At 43.1% G+C, this 18,451-nt stretch overlaps 1 protein-coding gene across 1 annotated transcript in view; it reads right to left on the bottom strand.

Moving 5' to 3' along the window:
• Positions 1-8,162, bottom strand: part of LOC121624306 (matrix metalloproteinase-16-like) — a 79,748-nt gene extending 71,586 nt beyond the window's left edge. The window contains exon 1 of the mRNA XM_041961967.1: positions 7,686-8,162. Within this exon, the coding sequence (XP_041817901.1) occupies positions 7,686-7,811 (126 nt within the window). The 5' untranslated portion in view covers positions 7,812-8,162. The remainder of the gene's footprint in view (positions 1-7,685) is intronic.
• Positions 8,163-18,451: the final 10,289 nt, after the last annotated feature.

Raw genomic sequence — 18,451 nt, 5'->3', positions numbered from 1 at the left:
ACCTTAGAGCCCTCCTGGTTTTCATTCCACTCATCTGATCAGTGACTGATTTACAGCCAGCGATACTGAGTGAATACAATAAGCTCCCTGCTAGCAGAGAAAACCAGCGGGAGAAGACCTTGAAGTTTTATACCACCACTTATTACCGAGTTAAGAAAAAAACATTTTGGATTCATTCCAGTCCTGGTATTTATGGAGATTAATAAGAAAAATCACATATTTCTTTATGAGATCTAATTTTCAGGGTTACGCTCATTAAAAAAACAGACCAAGAGTGACAAAATTAAAACTAATTCGTGCCACAAATGTCACTTCTCCAACATTTTTACTTTGCTATTTTTGAAAATGAAAATGCCACTTGCTACATTTCTAAGCACTCAGCGTGGCAGAGATCTGTATGCCAAGCAATCCGACACGGTTCTTCCTGACTGTAGGACAGAACGTGTGGGTGGCGGCAGGTGGAGGGGGTAAAAAGTGGATTTATCTTTCCAGAAACAGAGCTGGGACAGAGCAGCTGGGAGTGACCCGAGCTCTCGCCACAGGTGACTCGTGGGAACACGATCCCGGCCCGCTGGGAAAGCCTGCCGCCTCTGACCACCCTGAATTATTCATCGGTTACACGCCGAACCACTGGCGAGTGTGCCAGGGTCGTCAAGGCAACCACTGCCTTGCTGCCCACACCAGTAACCACAAACCCACACACATACACACATAATTTAACTGATCTACTTGAAATCATACTGTGAACTTTTTAAACATGATGATACCGAAACCACCATCTGCACCTCACGGCCCTGATGCAACGCAAGGCTCAACAGGGCACTGCTGCATATTAAGCGGCTAACGCCTACACACATACAGAACACAGACACACACTGAAAAAAAGACTCCATGCACACCATGTTGACCATGTCAGTGGCCCCATTAGGACAAAATGTCACAAAAATGTCACCCAAAAATGTCACAGTCAGATCACACATACTGATCAGAACAGTGCCTTTTCTAGTGGAAAATCTTTTGGGGTTTTCCAAAGCATTTTGATTACTTAAGATGTTGGAAAATGACAAAAAGATGGTGTGAGGATTATGACATCTAACACCAGCTGATCTCAGGGCATACAGCTGATTGATATTCAGCTTTCCACTTGTGTTGATTTGTGGGCGAACAGTAATCACATATTCAAACATGATGCTGTACAATTACATTAATACACACAGACACACAACAGTTGACGTGGCTCCACAAAACTGTGCTGCGTAAAAAATATACACACAGAAACACTCACACATCCCCGAGCGTTTCTGTCAACAGCTTAATTGACAGCCTTACATGTGATGCCCCATTGGCATCATCTAATGTTGCAGCTGTCAGTCACATTAAAGATTTAACAGCTCAGTAAGCTGTGACCAAAGATACATTTCAGACAGAAAGACTGCGTTGACATACAGGGAGAAAGATTTGGAACAATACAAAACAGTGGCTGCTCAAGCAAATCCTGTGTGTGTATGTTTGTGTGTGTGTGGTGTCTGTGCGTGCGTGCATGTGTGTGTGTGTGATTATGAATCATTTAGGTCAGTGCAGGTGTTGTGTATTTCTCTAGGATTGGGTGAACAGACTGACACAGACACCCCAGTGGCTCTGAAATCTGCTCTCGTATCAAAGCCAAACGACGTCAAGAATGCGGCGTGTGAGTGTTTGTGTGCTTGCAATCCATACGATTTCTCAGTGAGAAACGAGGGCAAGGCACACAAGTATAAATACACCCATAAATACGCCTGCAAGCACTCAGACACAGGAGGTAAGCTCGTACATGCAAAGTGTACTGTATGTAGGTGGAAAATATGGCTGCTAGAAACAGCAATAATGTACCATCTACTTTGTTAAAGAGAAGGATGAAAACTGTTAAGAAAATAAAACTATATTTTCATGTCAATAAAAGCCAGAAGACTGTCACTAATTGATGTAACAGTTTAGTTTTGTTCACATTTTGAACCACTGTGTAGAGTAGTTAAGTAGTTCATACCAGGACTGATGAGCATCATGGCACAGGAAAGTAAAGGAACATTCAAACTTCATTAAGAGAAATTTCAAGTAAAAACACACCAAAGTACCATGTACACTGTTTGACTGCCAAGTGATTTCTGGGAAATGCAGCACAAAAACACCACGGCAGTGAACACTTATCTCCAAAAATAGTAAATAAGATCTTTCAGATTGTTCTGACACAGTCTGAGTTGTATTCAGTTATATTTAAGTATGAACACATGCACAAACACTGAGAAGTGAGAGCAAAAATGCATGGAAGTGAAAAAAGCCACACCTGCACACACACGCACGCACGCACACACACACACACACACACACACACACACACACACACACACACACCAGTTGCTTTCCATTATTCAGATGCCACTCACAGGCCGAGCATGCCAAATGGTAACGTGAGCTGTGACAGGAATGAATCTTTCCCGTTCCCCACATAGTGACAACAGGACTAAGTAGGATGCATTGGACAGACTGTGCTTAGCATTACCATAGTGCTGAAAACAGACGCAGTGGTTACAGGGCTGCAGGAGGGCTGGGTGTACGGCTCAAAAAATAACAGCTCATTATATCGACATGCTGTGTATCCTGATATGGGGCGTGACAAAATAATTAAATTAATGTTCAAGCCAATGAACCTCTGTCATAAATTACCTCACACAAAACTTAAATGTGAAACTTTTCAAAACTAATTTGGCTCGTTTTTAACTATAATTTGCTCAGAGTTATTAATGGAAAAGCTGACCAATATGAAAATGACAAGTTGTGATTTGAGGTTCCTGTGGTCGTGTTTCCAACATAGTTCCAACATACTCCACATTAATTAGACACAGCTTAATAAACAAAATAAAATGTGTTATTGGTGATCTTAACAGGTGCTGGTGATTGTATTTTTGAGCTTTGGACAGAACAAGACTGGTGGGTTCTCACCTGTGTCCAGTCTTTACGCTAAGATAATGGGCCGATGGATCGTGGCTTCAAATTTACCGTACAGACATGAAAGTGGTCTGCACATCTAACTGTCTGTAATAATGCAAATTGATTCTTCCTTAATCAAATCCTTAATCTGGAGAATAGAATTTTATTGAACTATATAATATAATCAATATAATTATATCACAACACAATTCCTTCTGGAGTACACATACATTAACACTGGATTAGCACTGCAGTACCATCATTTTGGTCATGTGATTATTTTGAGGCAACACCAGCATTGTTAGCACTGCATCTGTGACAGCAAGTACTGAATACAGCTTTGAAATCCACAACAACAAAAAGCATTTGATGAACTGTCACACCCACAGAAATATTCATATTCCTTTACTCTATGTTACACAGATGTTATCTTATTTCAGACTCTGTAATCAGAAGTCTGTCTTTGCATCAGTTTCATAGTTGTGGCTAAAAGTCAAAAACTCACTAACGTTTCTGACACAAGGTCTGCCCACCACATTTCACAGAAATCTGATCAGAGATTTTTGAGGTACCTCACAGACACACAGACAGACAGACAGACAGACAGACAGACAGACAGACAGAGGGAACACACAAAGTCCTTGGTGGAGTTAGTAATAATTATTGGTGACTGTCAGTGACGTCTCAGCAAACTAGCTTTTATCAATTCATTCATCCGTCTGAGACAGGACGTGTTAACAGATGGAGTACACCAGAGCAACTTTGCAGCCCCTTTGTTGTACAGCAGATGATCTCTGACAATGCAACTTTGCTTTGTCTCTGGCGAGCACAGTGGCATGATTCACAACACTTAACGTGACTCAGAGCGAAGCGCTGCACCTGATGCCTCTCTGTGAAATACTGAGTGTAACCAAGGCAATGCGATGCTCATGAGGCTCTGGCACTTCCACGTTGTTGTTGTTGTTGTTGTTGTTGTTGTGTTCCTAGAGAAAACTACTGTGGTGAGAAAAATCAGCCATGAGTCAAAATATCACAAATCCCAACAGAGTGAAAAGAAGGTAGACTACAGAGCACAGAAGCAGCTGTGAGTGATACAACAAGGATTTTATGTAACTAAACTATTTGGAAACAAAAGCCTTTAAGATGAATATTTTCCTGTTTCGCTGCAGCGCTTGCAAATTCTTAAAATGTGCACATCACATGGGGCCTGAATTCAAAGCTCAAACCATAAATTTTAGGGTAGCATCAATCCAATGCAGACCCAGCTGAGTGGTAAGAGTTTCAGCAGTGCTCCGGGCCTTTGAATCTCCTAAATATGACGCTGTATCTTGAACTGAAAGCCTTAAAGCATCAGTTCAAAACAACCACTTTAGACAAAATGGGAGGATGGATGAACACACTTCAGGCTAGCTATGCATTTGTGGCACTGAGTGGAGAAAACTCTTATGCAATATCAAGTGAAATTCCATGCTGTCAGACCGCAGACAGTAGAAAGAGATTAAAAAATCCATTATCTCTCTTTTAATTACTCTGTGTTATATAAAAACAGATGATACACATAACTCAAGATAGCTCCACTGCTTGCACAGCCCACCTACAGTATGTGGCCTTACGGAGACTGACTTCACTGGCTGTCGCTCTGCATCATTACTTGTTCATCTAAAATCAATATGGATTGAAAGAGAAAATAATACTCACAAGGAGACAAATGAAATGAACTCGCGGCTGTGTTGTTTTTAATGACATTGTCTAAATTGCGGAGAAAATTACTTCTTCAGGCAAGACAATCGGATAAACAAAAGCTGAGGAGCTTTTCCGAAATGTTTCAGCAGCAAGCCGACTGGGCTGAGCATTTGGGAGAAGACGATTTCATCAACTCTACCACACATCTGAAACAACAACAATGGCGGACTACTGGCTAGTTAATATCTAACTAATCTACGTGTGGTCAAGGCACAAAGTGAGGTGTTACAAGCATCAACTACTTGTTTCATCACCCGGTGAAAGGCTGTCTGTAAAACGTCATCCAAAGCTGAGAAAATTGTAGAAAGGGAGAAAATTGACGATACAGTGAGCTCAGCCATGAAGGCAAATCCAGGAAGTCAGCACTGAAGCTGCCATTCAAAAGGGCAAAGCTTCTAAAAGACCGCAAGACTGACCAGCAATTACAGGGCAGGTTTATGTGACCCCCCACCTCAAACCACACCTGCTATTTAGAGGCAACACTCATCTCTTTCTTCATTATTACCTTCTGTAACCTGCGGTACACACACAGTCATAACAAGTCCAGTAAGTGGCTCCAGGGAAACCAGTTCAGTTCAGCCTGAGTCTGTCATCACAGACACAGTGGGACACCCTGCTACTGGCTGTATGCTGTCTAACGACAACGTAATGCTGCTGGATGGAGCTTTCGACAACTGAGTTTGCATTTTCATGTCCACTGACGTCCTACGCTCACTGACACTTACACCAAGAAGCTGCCTGGCACAGCTTCACTCTGATGTTTGGTAGTTTAAAGTTTGCTCAAGGGCACCTCAGTCGCTGCAGATAACAGGGATGAAATGTGCATCATACTCTCTCCGGCAGCACTTAGAGTTGTCTCACCGCTGGGATGCCCAAGACAATAATGATGGTTAAATTAGGGGCCATAAATGGCTCACGTTACAGTGAAAAGCCCAGAATGGAAGCTTTGAAATCCTGTCAGGAAGCTGGAAACACAGTCATCACAGATATGAAACTACTGTGAGTACATTTGTTCAAAGCTACATTCTCTTGGCATGATAATCCACTGACAGGTGTGAGCGCAGCAGCATCCTACATGACAGGCATAGCACGAGGCTGCCATCACCATACATTCAGAACATCTCATTTTATGACACTTCTACTCTTGTACAGACATAGGCTGACGAGTAGTGCAATATTTTTTCTGTGAAAGGTCTAAAGCAAAGGTTCTGTGTTTTACTCCACAGGGACGAGCACACATCTCATGCATTTAAAAGCCAAAGGAATTAGAGTTTATGTATTTGCAAATCACGTGGCGGCCACAGACTTAATTTCTTACAATTCTAAGATTTCTAAAGTACAAGTAGCCAACATAACAGAGAAAAGACTGACTACAGTATGTTCACATGTAAGCATGACAAAGAAAAGCTCGGAGAAGAAATCGGATGCAGAGCCTGGGAGCGGAAAATAACAAGTGAGGGCAGAAGAGATGTGGGAGAAGGGAATGTGAAACATGACAGTGATTATAATGCCAGCCACAGTCAATAACTGCTCGTATTTACATTGTCGATTATGCGTTGTTGCAGAGAGCAAGGCTGGATCTTATTGAAAAGCGCGGCGTGGCTTTTCACATCTGATTGGCCTGGAGTTCAGGTTATTCTGGTCACATTAGGGGAACATGGTCAAGTGAAGATGACCAAAGACATATCGCTAACTTTCTTCCTCTTTCTGTCATGAAAGCTTGGACATTTTAGCTGAATAACCTGTAGCATCTGGACTAAATCTGCTCCCTGCCTTTCTGCCTTTCCAAAGAGAACAGTGTGGCGCGCCAAGCTTGCAAATCATGTGGGTATGTGGATGTAGGACTTAAATGACTGTCAGTAGACATGCCAGTGTGTTCCTGTGTGGCGTCTCTCTGTTGTGTGTGCGCAGCCAAGTGTGAGAGACGGCGAGGGGTTGCGGTCTCACACTTTATGATAGCCTTCTGCATTCAACTTTGGCTAAACAGCAGAGTGATTTGCTCTGGAAATAAAAGAGGACGTAAAATAGACAGATGTGCCCTTGATAAAACCCAAACATGTCTCTTTACTTGGAGGAGGAAAGCTCGTGTTAGTGCTGCAGAATCTTGAAAGAAAGCAAAAAGAATAAACACTGATTCTTTTTAAAGGCTGATTGAGTGTTAAAGTTTATTGGCGTAACACTTGTAGCCCGGAGGCTTTTAACAATCCATTAAGTTGGGCTATCAGATCGGAATAAAAGCTCCCTTTGAAAAGAAGGCTTTTTTTTCTCAGTTAAAATCTCATCTAGCTGCCTACAATGTTGCCTGTGAGCCCATACGATCTCTTTCTGCAGAATTAAGCCTTACAGCTTTTGTTATAATGGCACAAGTAAGCGATACTATCTGAAAGCCCTGAAGTGGAGGTTCTCATGTTCTGTCTTAAAACTCTCAAGTGACAGCCCCCAAGAAACACACAGACCTCACCATGAGACCCTCTCTGAAGATTTGCCCCACTGACTGAAGATGTTGACTTTATATTGAATTACATGGGTGTGTAGAGTGTACATGGGAAGATAACAGTACTAGAGTTCACTAAAATTACATTTAAACTCACTGCCTACACTTCTATTAGAGACATTTTCTATCAAATTGCATTATAGTGAAATTAAGCAGCTGTTTATAGAGGACATAAAGAAGCCCAGATGGGGAAGGAAATAAAATCATTTTGCTTTGATTAATATTCTGTTTGAATTAACAAAATATTCTTTCCTAGAGAATTAAAAAGTGGAGAAAGGGATGGAAGAACAACCCAGCTGGACATCTCACAAAGACCCTGTTGTTACTGAAACATCAACACAGACTCGAGCATGAGCTACAATGAGCCTCACAAACACTCGTCTTTGGAGAGAGGACTAAACTAGCAGACTAATGGGGGGAAGCACGTTTCTTGTTCCTTCATTGAAACGCCGTCATGTCAACAAACAACGGTCCCGGCTCTTACCTCCACACTGAACGGCTGCTCCTCTCCGTTCACGGCGCATAAAATCCACAGCAACAACTGCAAGCATAACGTCCCCATACAGCAGCTATTAACACATCTCCTACTGCGGACCGCCAGTAAAACCATAGTGAAACCCGCTGTTGTCGCTTCTAGTCTCTGAGCAGTGTTATTTACAGTCGCGTCAAACAAACGGACAACGGGGAGAAATCCTAGACGTTTAGCGGCAACATCGCTGCTGTCTCTCTTGCGGTGCCGAAAGCAGAGGAGAGGAGAGGGAAGGAGGAGAAGGAGCGGGTTCGTCGACCGCTCGCGCCGCTGCCTTCGCCGCGGTTTGAGGATGGTTGAGGAGGTTGTCCCCGGGGAAAGACTCGCTGTTAACGCCTGTCAGCCGCCTCCCTCTCCTGCAGTCCCCGGGTGAGTCCTCCGGTACGCCGGCCGTTGTTCCAAGCGGACGCGTCCAGCTCGTTTTCTGCACCGCGCGGCATAGCTGCCCGTTTTCAATCGCGTTTCCCACCGAATGCGCATGTGCGCACTGGCACGAGCGCCCCCATCCCGCTCCTGATCCGAATGCTCCTATAAAAGCAGCTCGCGCGGCCCGGACCTGTTTGTTTCAAGTTCTGTTCACAAGCTACAGCCTCGCTGCTTTTTCCACTCACTGCATTATAGTCTGATTTATTCATGTAAATTAACACTAATATAACACTAAAATACTTTTTAAAACCCAGGACCGGCGTCACAGAGAATACAAAGACAACCTCCGGTCATAACTTTAGAAATAAAAGAGGAGTATAGCTCATACGCATCACTACACTTTTCAAACACATTGCTAGCATTATAATAGTAAGTTAGAGGTTTCAGGAAAGTACTCATTTTGGGTTTATTTTGAGTTTATTTAGAATTAAAAATTAGGAAAATGATTGAAGCATTGCTTTATTATTGCAAATGTACCCTTTTCCTGAAAAAAAGAGTTCAGCCAGTTGCTTAAAACACTGTCAGTTTTATGAGAACTTTCAAATAAACAGGTGCTTTATGTATACATCCTTTCTTTACAATAATGTTTTTTTCTCCCTCTTGTTATATGATGTAGGTTTGTAATTTTTATACTTTCTATTAACACAAACACCAAAGCATGTTGTTTTACTGTATTTCTGCCTGTGTGTGGGTTTTGTTTATCTATTTTATAAATCTTTAAGACCACTAGAGGGCGATGATAGATCCAGAGGTTATTCAAATACCCAAGACCCTCAGTGTCTGTGAGTCTCCTCTGGTACCCAGAAGTCTCCGCTCTGTTTCAGCATCGTTTCCAGTAGGTGACGATGATGCCGTCAGCTGTCATTGCAGTTACTGTAGAGCATCTGACGTTTTCAACGTTTCAAGATCCTGCTTTTACAGGCAAACTTTTCATCAAGGTCTAATCATCTTTGTATGCGTAGAGCACACTATTGTCTAGTTGTCGACTTGTAAAAGAGTGATACATTGGCTTGGCTCTCTCATAATACACAAACAAAACTGTATGTAATGCAAAAGCCTTTCTCTAATCTCCTCAGATAATAGAGAAGGGTCAGGTCTAATGAGCCAGATCAATGATTTAGACTAAGTCCAAGGGATAAGAGCAAGTGCATGTCTGTGTCACTGTGTGTGTGTGTGTGTGTGTGTGTGTGTGTGTGTGGTGTGTGCGCGCGCACGTGCATGCCACAGGAAACTTAGGTAGCCACACCATTAATGAGGTTTCAATTTGCACATACACACAGACCTCACCACCTTACTCTGAGGAATTCTCACTGATCACACTGAACAGAAAACTCTGATTGAAGTTTTGAAAAACACCAGCAGCATTACGGTCGGGAAGACAACTGCTTATCTTGATGACCTTTTTGGCTCCTGTGCGATCCATGAGTTGTTTCTATGGGACGCACTGTTACATGTTAAAAACAAACATTATCATGCTCACTGTAAATCATAGCAGGACTATTAACGATACACAGAGAATTCGATGCACATCTTGATACAGTAAGAGAGAAACTTTTTCTGACACCGTGAACATGTGAGTTCATCACGGGTTGCACATATAGGATATGTTGTGCTCTGAGGTCTGCTGACTCACACAGCCGTTAGTTCACACTGCGTGACTGCAGATTTATGAACTGTAGATTTACCTTTTGCACAGCTGAGCCCCTGTTTAGATTTGCAGGGATTTATGAAAGACACAGAGAGGGTTGACTCACCTCATAAGTGATGAGAATATTGACACTAAAATCACAGCATGATTCAAGTTAATGTGACAAGATCTCATTTCTTCTCTGGTGAGATCCTGCTAATATCCTCTCACTCACAATAGTGCAAGAACGGATGGACGGCTTGCCGGAAACCAATAAAATGTCTGCTTCAAGGTAGAATTCATTTGTGACGTGCGAGACTTTAGACATCTGTCGGCTTTAGCTCGGCCTCACTAACGTGAAACATGGATTTTTTGCAGGAAACAGCAGATAGTAGCAGTAGTAGTGCTACCGCAGGCCACACAAAGTTGGCTCCACAGATTGTGAGAAAAGACTTCCAGTTGTCTCAGGCCGTCAACGTTCAGTACAGATTAAAACACAGAGGCCTCACCCACACACGTGATGTTAGTATTTAAAAAAGTTACATCGGCATACATGAAGTTCCTGCTGTTGACCTGCTGCACAAGGTAAGAGCACAGAAGCCCCGTCGCTCTGGATAGAACATCAACAGGAGTGAAAATGCTTTTACCGTCTGTTTAACATCAGAGTATGCAGAAACTAGATATGTGCCTGGTGTGCTCTTTCAGTGCCAAACTTCACTCATCAGAAATGAAGTAAGTCGACAAAAGAAACACATTTTCATTTTCCATCCAAAGCCATCAGTCTGCCACCTCCATCAGCGACAGCCACTCACTTCCAACTGGTCACCACAGCGCTGATCGCACAGACTGTTGCAACATGCATGAAACAGCCAGAAACACTAAGTAACAGTGTGAGCTGTCTTACCTTAAAGCAGGTGCTTCTTCCTCGCCGGTTTCTGTGTAAAAATATCCACCACCTCACTCAAAACCAGGGCTCTGACCAGATTGCTGGGTGCTAAAAGCTAATTATGCACTCATCTGAAAATTACTGTAGAATTCCTTCTTGGGGTTTTGAACATTTCCCCCTCGATACTATTGCAGTTTGTGCAACCATCTCGTGTTTATCTCCATATTAACTCTGAGTCATCCTTTTCTGTCTGCGTACAGACATGAGCTCTGTGGAGCTACAGAGCAAGCAGTTACTATTAAGGTGATGTGGTAGTTTTTGTCTTTATTATCACATGTTACATGTCTGACAATATCTGTGTGCCCTTTATGTTAGCGAAGATGGTGTGCATTGTGTTTGGTTGTATATTCGTTTCTCAGTAAACTGCATGATCACAGCAAAAAAAGGAATCATGGCAGCTAAGCTGGGACACTGAAGTTGTGTCCCTTGGATTGAATTAATTTCACTGCTCTTAGCTGTGGTACATTTTTACATTATTTTGCCAGTGTGAAAGTTTGACTTCCTTTCTTTGTCCGCCTTGTGCTCATTCAGAACTTTGTTGGCTGGTTGAATAATTTTCTCATCCGGACTTCCCCTCTCCTTTCCTAATTCTCTCGCTCTTCCTCTCCTCTTCTTAATGATTTCCTCTCTCACTCGATAATCCTGAATGCCCTTTCTGAAAGGTTCTGGCCCTTTCCAACTGGTCCTCCCACCAGCACGGAGCTTTGCCAGGATCCTCAAAGCCTCTCTTTCCAAACACGACTCTGTCTCATAACTGCTGCATCTGCTCCCAGTCAGACCTCCTGGATCTCCTGGCAGCATGAATCCAAAGCCTCCCGTCTGTCTCTCTTTTTCCCCGAGCAGAGGAATAAAGAAAAGAGAAGGAGAGGAAGATGAAGAGAGGGCACTGATCTGTAATGGAGCGCTGAGGTCTCCCAAAAGGACTGTCTCATTTCAGGTGTTTTAAAACTGATAGCACACTTGTTCTGGGGGATGAATACTTCCTGTGCACTTCTGCTTCGCTCCTAATGTGCTTCCTGAGGTTGGGTGGGATCAGGATCAGATCACGTTCTCTCTCCAGATGAGGCTCCGGGGTCGGCTTGGAAGCACAGTGAGAAGCCGCCCTCTCAACAAGGTCTCGGATTGATTGCAGTGTTATCGTACGGCCGGCCGAAGCCAGCTGAAAGTTAAAAACACTCCAGTAAGAAATAACTGCTCGATTCCAGCAAGAGCCTCTTACACAGTTGGATGACTTTCCTTGGGTCTGAACCCAAAATTGTTTCGGGGTGCTTTTCACCCTCACAGGGCTGCTTTCTTTCACATGGAAATCCTTCCAAACCATGAACAGTTTCTGGTTGTCAGCATTACTTTTTGGTTATTCTTTGCCACTATTTTATCTAAAAAAAGTCTCTTTCCCAATATTGCACTATTTTTATTAAAAAAAGGTTTCTTGGTTTTGTAGGAATACACTGAAAACCTGTTTTTAAAAAAATAAGTAATTTCAAGTTCTCGAATGTTTGACTTCATGTGTTTCATTCGCGCTCTGATTTTTCCTCTTTGAGAGGATTTATAGAAGTTTGGATTTCAAGTCTGCCAGTGCACAAAGTCATTCAGTTCAATAAAAGATGCAGAGTGTTAGTTCATTTTTTTCCCATCTTGCACCGAATCCTTTCACGTTTCAAACAGAAACTTGCAAGGCTACGTGCTGAAGTTAAAAAAAAACACTTCAGTTTTCTCATGCATGCATTCTAACATGACATTAAACCAACCACACCATGGCACTGCATGTCCACTACCGTAGAAAACGGTACTTTTGCCATTTTGAGTCATGGCTTGGCTGTGCACTCTGGACCAAATGACACAGGGAATCAACACATCTGGATCTCTGGCTCTGATCACAGCCCATCACTGATTTGATTGCACCTCCTTCTAGAAAGTTCTGACATAAGGCAGAGAGTTGATCTCTGTTAACCCAGCCGTGACGCGAGTCCCTGCCACGTGGCTCCATCCGAGCTGGGCACTGGCTTTTTTAAGCTTTGGACACACAGACGTACAGACAAACAGCAGAAATGGGTCTGCTCGGTATAAAAATAACCTGATTACGGCCCACACGTTGCCATCGCTGTGAACAGATTGGGTATTTACATAATAAGATTAGTCGTGCAGCCAGTTTCACACCAGCAAGAAACCAGATTCACTCTGCAGAAGCAATAGTGTCCGTGTTATCTGCATTGAGAAATATGAAGGTGACAAAGCAGTGTGGCATGCTTCACACACTGGGGCAGACTCAAGAACAACTTCATGCAGCTTGAGTTGGTTTATTCAGAACACATAAAAGATGGACGATGAGCTGTTCAGATACAAGGTTTGTCAGTTGATTTGGCAGTCGATTAGTTGAAGGCGTGCGGAGAAGACAGTGGATTTTTTTGGCTTTAGAGTGCTGGCGCTCTCTTTGCTGATGAAAACAAAAACCCCAACAAGAGGAGCCTGCATGGAGAGACAGGAAGATAAAGAGGGAGAGGGAAAAAGGCAGAGAGAGGAGGTGTGGAGTTGGCACTCTAAGTAGTCTGTGTGTGGAATTCATCAGTGGAGGCTGGAGGAGCCACCTTGGTGTGATCGAGTGTTGTTCTTCCTCTTGAACTTCAGTTATTATCATATGGTGGAGCTACAGTCCCTGACCCTGAGTGAACACTGAAGCGTAGCCCCTGTGGACAGCTGCTGGAGCTAACTGAACAGGGATCTGCATCTGGGTTGACCCGGCTACACGCCTGCTACACGCCAGTTTGTTTACATGTGTGAGGGTGTTGGTCACTGTCTTAGTGTGTGGGCACGCTACAGAAGTAGCACTTTGGTCTGATGAAAGTGAAGTGGACTGTTATTATGATGGCTGTGAGTCATTTCACTTTGATGGCCCACCATATTTATTCAGACTGGAGAGTACATTTGAGGAGCTAAATGAAACGAGGGAGGAAAAATAAAGAATGGAGGCACAGGGAGAAGGGCAGCGAGAGGAGCAGTGCTCTGACCGCTCTGGTGTGTGTTTTTTTCCGAACTCTACAAGGATGACCGCTAGTCACAGTGGCAACAATTACAATAAAAAGTTGAAATTTCCAGAATTTGGTTTTGGGAAAGAAGGGGAAAAAACACACACACACACACACACACACAAAACCAAACAAATTGAAATCACCTTGAATTGCTGGACACATACTTTACATTGCTGGCACTGAACACTGGCACTGCAGGTAAATGTGCAAAACTGCTCAATAGGAACATAATTCCTGACTGGGCTGAACCATAAAATGAAGGTGGAACAGAGAAAATGTTTGATTCAGATGTTTGAACTTGGAAGCCTGATGGATTCACACACCGTGGAGAATAAACCCAAAACTTATACTTACTTCACACGTCGTTTTTTAGAAAAGAATTAAAGATTATCGGCTTTTCAGACCGGCAAACATCACTGCTCACTTCAGGAAAGTAGTTTGGTCAATCAATGTCCTTCACACTGTGTGTCTTACTTGTGTATTTGAATGGACACCCAGCTGAGAAATTGCCATCACCATATATTGATAGTATCAAGCGACATACAGTATCATACTGACTTTACCTCCTAGATAGCAACTGCAATGTCAAAAATAGTTGTGCAGTACCTCCCCATAGATCTGATAAGATTAGAAACTGTAAGCTTCAAAGTCAGGGCAATGGAAACTAATTCACTACACTCACACACACACACACACACACCTACACACACATAAATGGCTTTGGGGAGATTTTCCCCAGTGATTGGTTGTGGTTACAGCGGCTCTGAAAACCCAGACTCTCTGCTCTGCACCAAAAATGTTTCCACCCTTCCTGTACAGGGTAAACATTCGTACCATGCAGCCAGCCAATGGCCAAAAACCTGAAACTGATCCGCACCGCAAAATCGGAAGTAGGTCGATTGGCGCTGTTGGCAAACTCTGTCTCTCTCTATCCCCCTTCTTCTCTCTCCCTCTCCCTCTCTCTCTCTCTCTCTGTCTCTCTCCCTCTGGTCTTTTTTTCAAACTTGTGCTTGTGGGAATAAGGCAGGCTGATGCCATAACAGAGCTGTTAATAACTTCAGTGGGAGAAACTTGGAGGGGAAGTACAAGACTAAAGAAGGCAATGGCTACCTCCAGTCTCCTGCACTTAACGACAAGATATAAAATATATGCAGTTTGCGTGGAGGCATGGAGTCTGTCTTTTGCAGTGTTTTTTTTTTTTTTTTTTCTGAAATGGCAGACATACTGTGAGCTTCAAGGAACAGTTTGACATTTTGGGAAATACTTGCTTATGAAGCCACAGCCAACAGACGGTTAGCTTAACTTACCATAAAGGCTGGAAACAGGGAGTTATTGCACCCTGTCGAGAAACAGTCCAGCATATAAAACCCTGTAAAACCACAACATGTCCTCTCTATGCTTTGCTGTGACAGCTGTGTCTGAGGTCAAGTACTCTTTAAGTGGAGGTTGGGCTCTTCCCGGGTTGTCTCTTGTCACTGATTCTGCTTTTGTTTTGTAATTTTCATGCACAGGATCTCAGGCTGTAGTCAGGGGAGGACAGAGTCTGGTTTGGGGACCTCAGAATTACATCTCTGCACGTTGCAGATGATGTGGCTCTGCTGGCTTCATCAGACCTCCAGCATGCACAGGGGAGGCTTGCAGTCGAGTGTGAGGTGATCAGGATGAGAGTTCATGATTTTCTGCTGGAAAACTGTGGATTGCTCCCTTGGGCTGGGAGTGAGGTGGTGCCACAAGTGAAAAAACTTCTAACTATCTTGCGGTTTTGTTCCCCAGTACCAGACCGCTATGGTGAAGAGGTGGCTGAGCCTAAATGCGAAGCTCGCAATTTGCCTGTTGATATATGTCGTGAGCAGATACGAGCTGCTGAAATGAGTTTCCTCTCATGGTGTGTTGGCACACACGACTGGGAGAACCTGGAGTAGACCCCGAGCACACTGGTAATAATATATAATATAATAATATAATAATAATATATCTCACCTGGCTAGAGAAAGCCTCGAGATCCCCAAGGAAGAGCTGGAAGACCTTGCTGGACAGGGGGAAGTGTGGACTACTTTGCTTAGCTTTCTGCCACTATCCTGAGTGGCGGAATGGATGGATGATAAACAAAGAAGATATTATTTGTTTATAAGTGAGCTTTAGAGGAGCTGGTAGGCAGATTTTGTATAAAATATGGCATTTGATCGCTTTCTGCATCCTGACATGGTGATAATTACTGTTTATACAACTCAAGAAGATCCAGTAATATTGGAGGCACATGTATTTTGTATAAAGACAAGAAATATGAAGAGTATAAATTACTGTGGCCAATATATTTTTCATAATTAGTGTTTTTTTCAAAATGTTGTGGAAAAGAAGCTCAAAATGCTCTAGCACAGTGAGAGAGAGCGTGCTGTGTTTGCCAACTGATCTATAATTTACCAGTCAGGGTCTAATGATATCTGCACCATCTTCTTCAAATGTCTGTGTGTGTGTGTGTGTGTGTGTGTGTGTGTGTGTGTGTGTGTGTGTGTGTGTGTGTGTGTGTGAGGAAATGAGGAAATGAGGAGTTGGCTTTGACCTAAGACTCAGAGGGAACTTACAGGCTTTGTGTGAGTAATATGACATAAGACTTTGGTCAATGTGTTTTAATGCAGCTGGTGTTAAGGTGGGAATACTCCCGGTGATGGATCAACCACCTCCAGCACCGCGGCTGCCGTTCGCCGCCTGTCGTCCACCTCAAAATACTGCTGAATAAAAGCTGAATGGTGCGAGTTCAGCAGTGAGGGGAATGCCACAGCAGAAAGATGAGCATTGCACTCACCACAATACATTAGGAATTATGATTGATTATAGCTCCCTGAAGCGTTTCTCAAACTGATCTTCTCAGAGTGCTAAATTGGTTCTTGGCTCTGGGCATAGCACCCTTTCACACAGGAACATTTTAAAGCAGACTGCGGGTTAGCCTAGACCTGTCACAGTTAGCATATGAATTAATGCTACGTTACACCAGATGAGTTTTATTCTTATGCTGAGTGGCACTGCAGTAACCCAGCTGTCGGCACAGATTAGCTTGTAGTCTGAATGGGTTGAAGAGTGAATGCGTAGCCCTGCTGACTGCAGACCAGGCTCCAGGCCAGTCGGGGCCCCATATGATTTTTGAAATGTGTCTGAATTGTTGGCCCAGACTGGCCAGGTTCACGTAGTGTGAAGAAGTGCAAGGCTTAGCAGACAGAAAGTTTTTGTCAGTTTAGCTCAAGGGAGCAAAAGAAAAAGTGTACAGGAAGTACAGTCACTTTCAGCAACGATGTCGACTGCACTGACAGTTTGCATCAGTTCATATTCACAACTCCAGCTTGATAAGCTGCAGTGGACAAATAAAAAATTTGGATCAAATAACACGTTTATGCCATTTCAAACTACTTGCCATAACGTTGTCCTCATAAAATAAAGCGTTCAGCATTGTTTGCTTGTTACGGTGTCACCTTATAATATGCTTGTAAATACCTTTAATCTGTAGCTGATCTACCGTGAAACAAAAGACAACCGAACAAATCAAATATACTGGATGATGGAGAAATTATTCATAAAATCAGGCAGTGTGACATCTTCACCTCATGGTTTCCTCTTTTAACCTGCACTCATTTAAACAGATTTAAGTCCAAGATTCACTCTCCTTTTAGTTCGGGGTTTGGTCTCCACCAACTCCTGAGGTAATTATGTCTTACCAATTTTTAGGCGCTAAATGTTTGTCTGCCATTTGGTGCAGGGCAGGTTGCATACAGGGGGTTTGTCTGAGCGTTTTCACAGAAACCTTACATCTGCATTGAGAAGTGACGCTGACGAGAGCAGCAAGAGTGAACCAAAACACTTAAGTTATCAAAACAATGAGCTGAAAGACACTTCTTATCAGAAGCTACTGTTGTTAGTTCAGTGCTGGATTGAGCCAGCAAGGGTGATGAATAATATCGGTTAAATCACACTTCTCATTAAAAGCATTCATATACAGCACATTGTTTTCTTCATGATTACATAATTTTCAAATGATGTATTTATTGCTGGTAATGTGCTCTCCAATCTCCTGTGAAGTCTTCTCCAGTGCTCACTGCGAGCAGCTCCAGATACAAGTGTTAGCTACCCGTCTAAAATGTAAATGTAAAAAATGTAATGGGCTAAATGAGCCCTGGGCCAAGAATAATCGTGAGCTGAAAATACGCCATGGGAAAACCATTATCCTGCAGATGCTTCTCAGATGAATGATCACATTAAAACAAAGGTGTTATGACATTAGGGGCCTTTAAAAATGTTAATTGTAAGCAAAAAGCCCTGGGCTTTTTAACTCAAAATTGCTCCAACAGTAAAGAAACGCTTTATGAGGAGGCTATGCTGCAGATGTACTGCTGATATGAAGAGAAATACTTCCAGACTGTGATCATTGCAGGAAATGTGCCGTGCTAATGAGCCGGGTGAATTGGGAACACTGGTGAGGAGTCAGAGGGTTTAGTACCGTGTCTCGCTGTGACACAGATACAAGAACATACTCCTGACTGAAGTCACTGCCAGCGTTCAGATGGTGCAAGTGGAAACACCACTGGGAGTTAGAGGAAAGGAGCGAGGGCTTGCCGTGCTTGTTAACACCAAATAGTGCAATCCTGAAAATATTTCTTTTATAGAGCACACCTGCAGCTCAGACTTAAAACTAACATGAGAGTGCCAA

This window comes from Chelmon rostratus, chromosome 20 (genome assembly GCF_017976325.1).
Source record: "Chelmon rostratus isolate fCheRos1 chromosome 20, fCheRos1.pri, whole genome shotgun sequence".
In the NCBI taxonomy this organism is placed as follows: domain Eukaryota; kingdom Metazoa; phylum Chordata; class Actinopteri; order Chaetodontiformes; family Chaetodontidae; genus Chelmon; species Chelmon rostratus.
The sequence above is the reverse complement of the archived record's forward strand: the minus strand, read 5'-3'. Positions and strand labels throughout refer to the sequence as shown.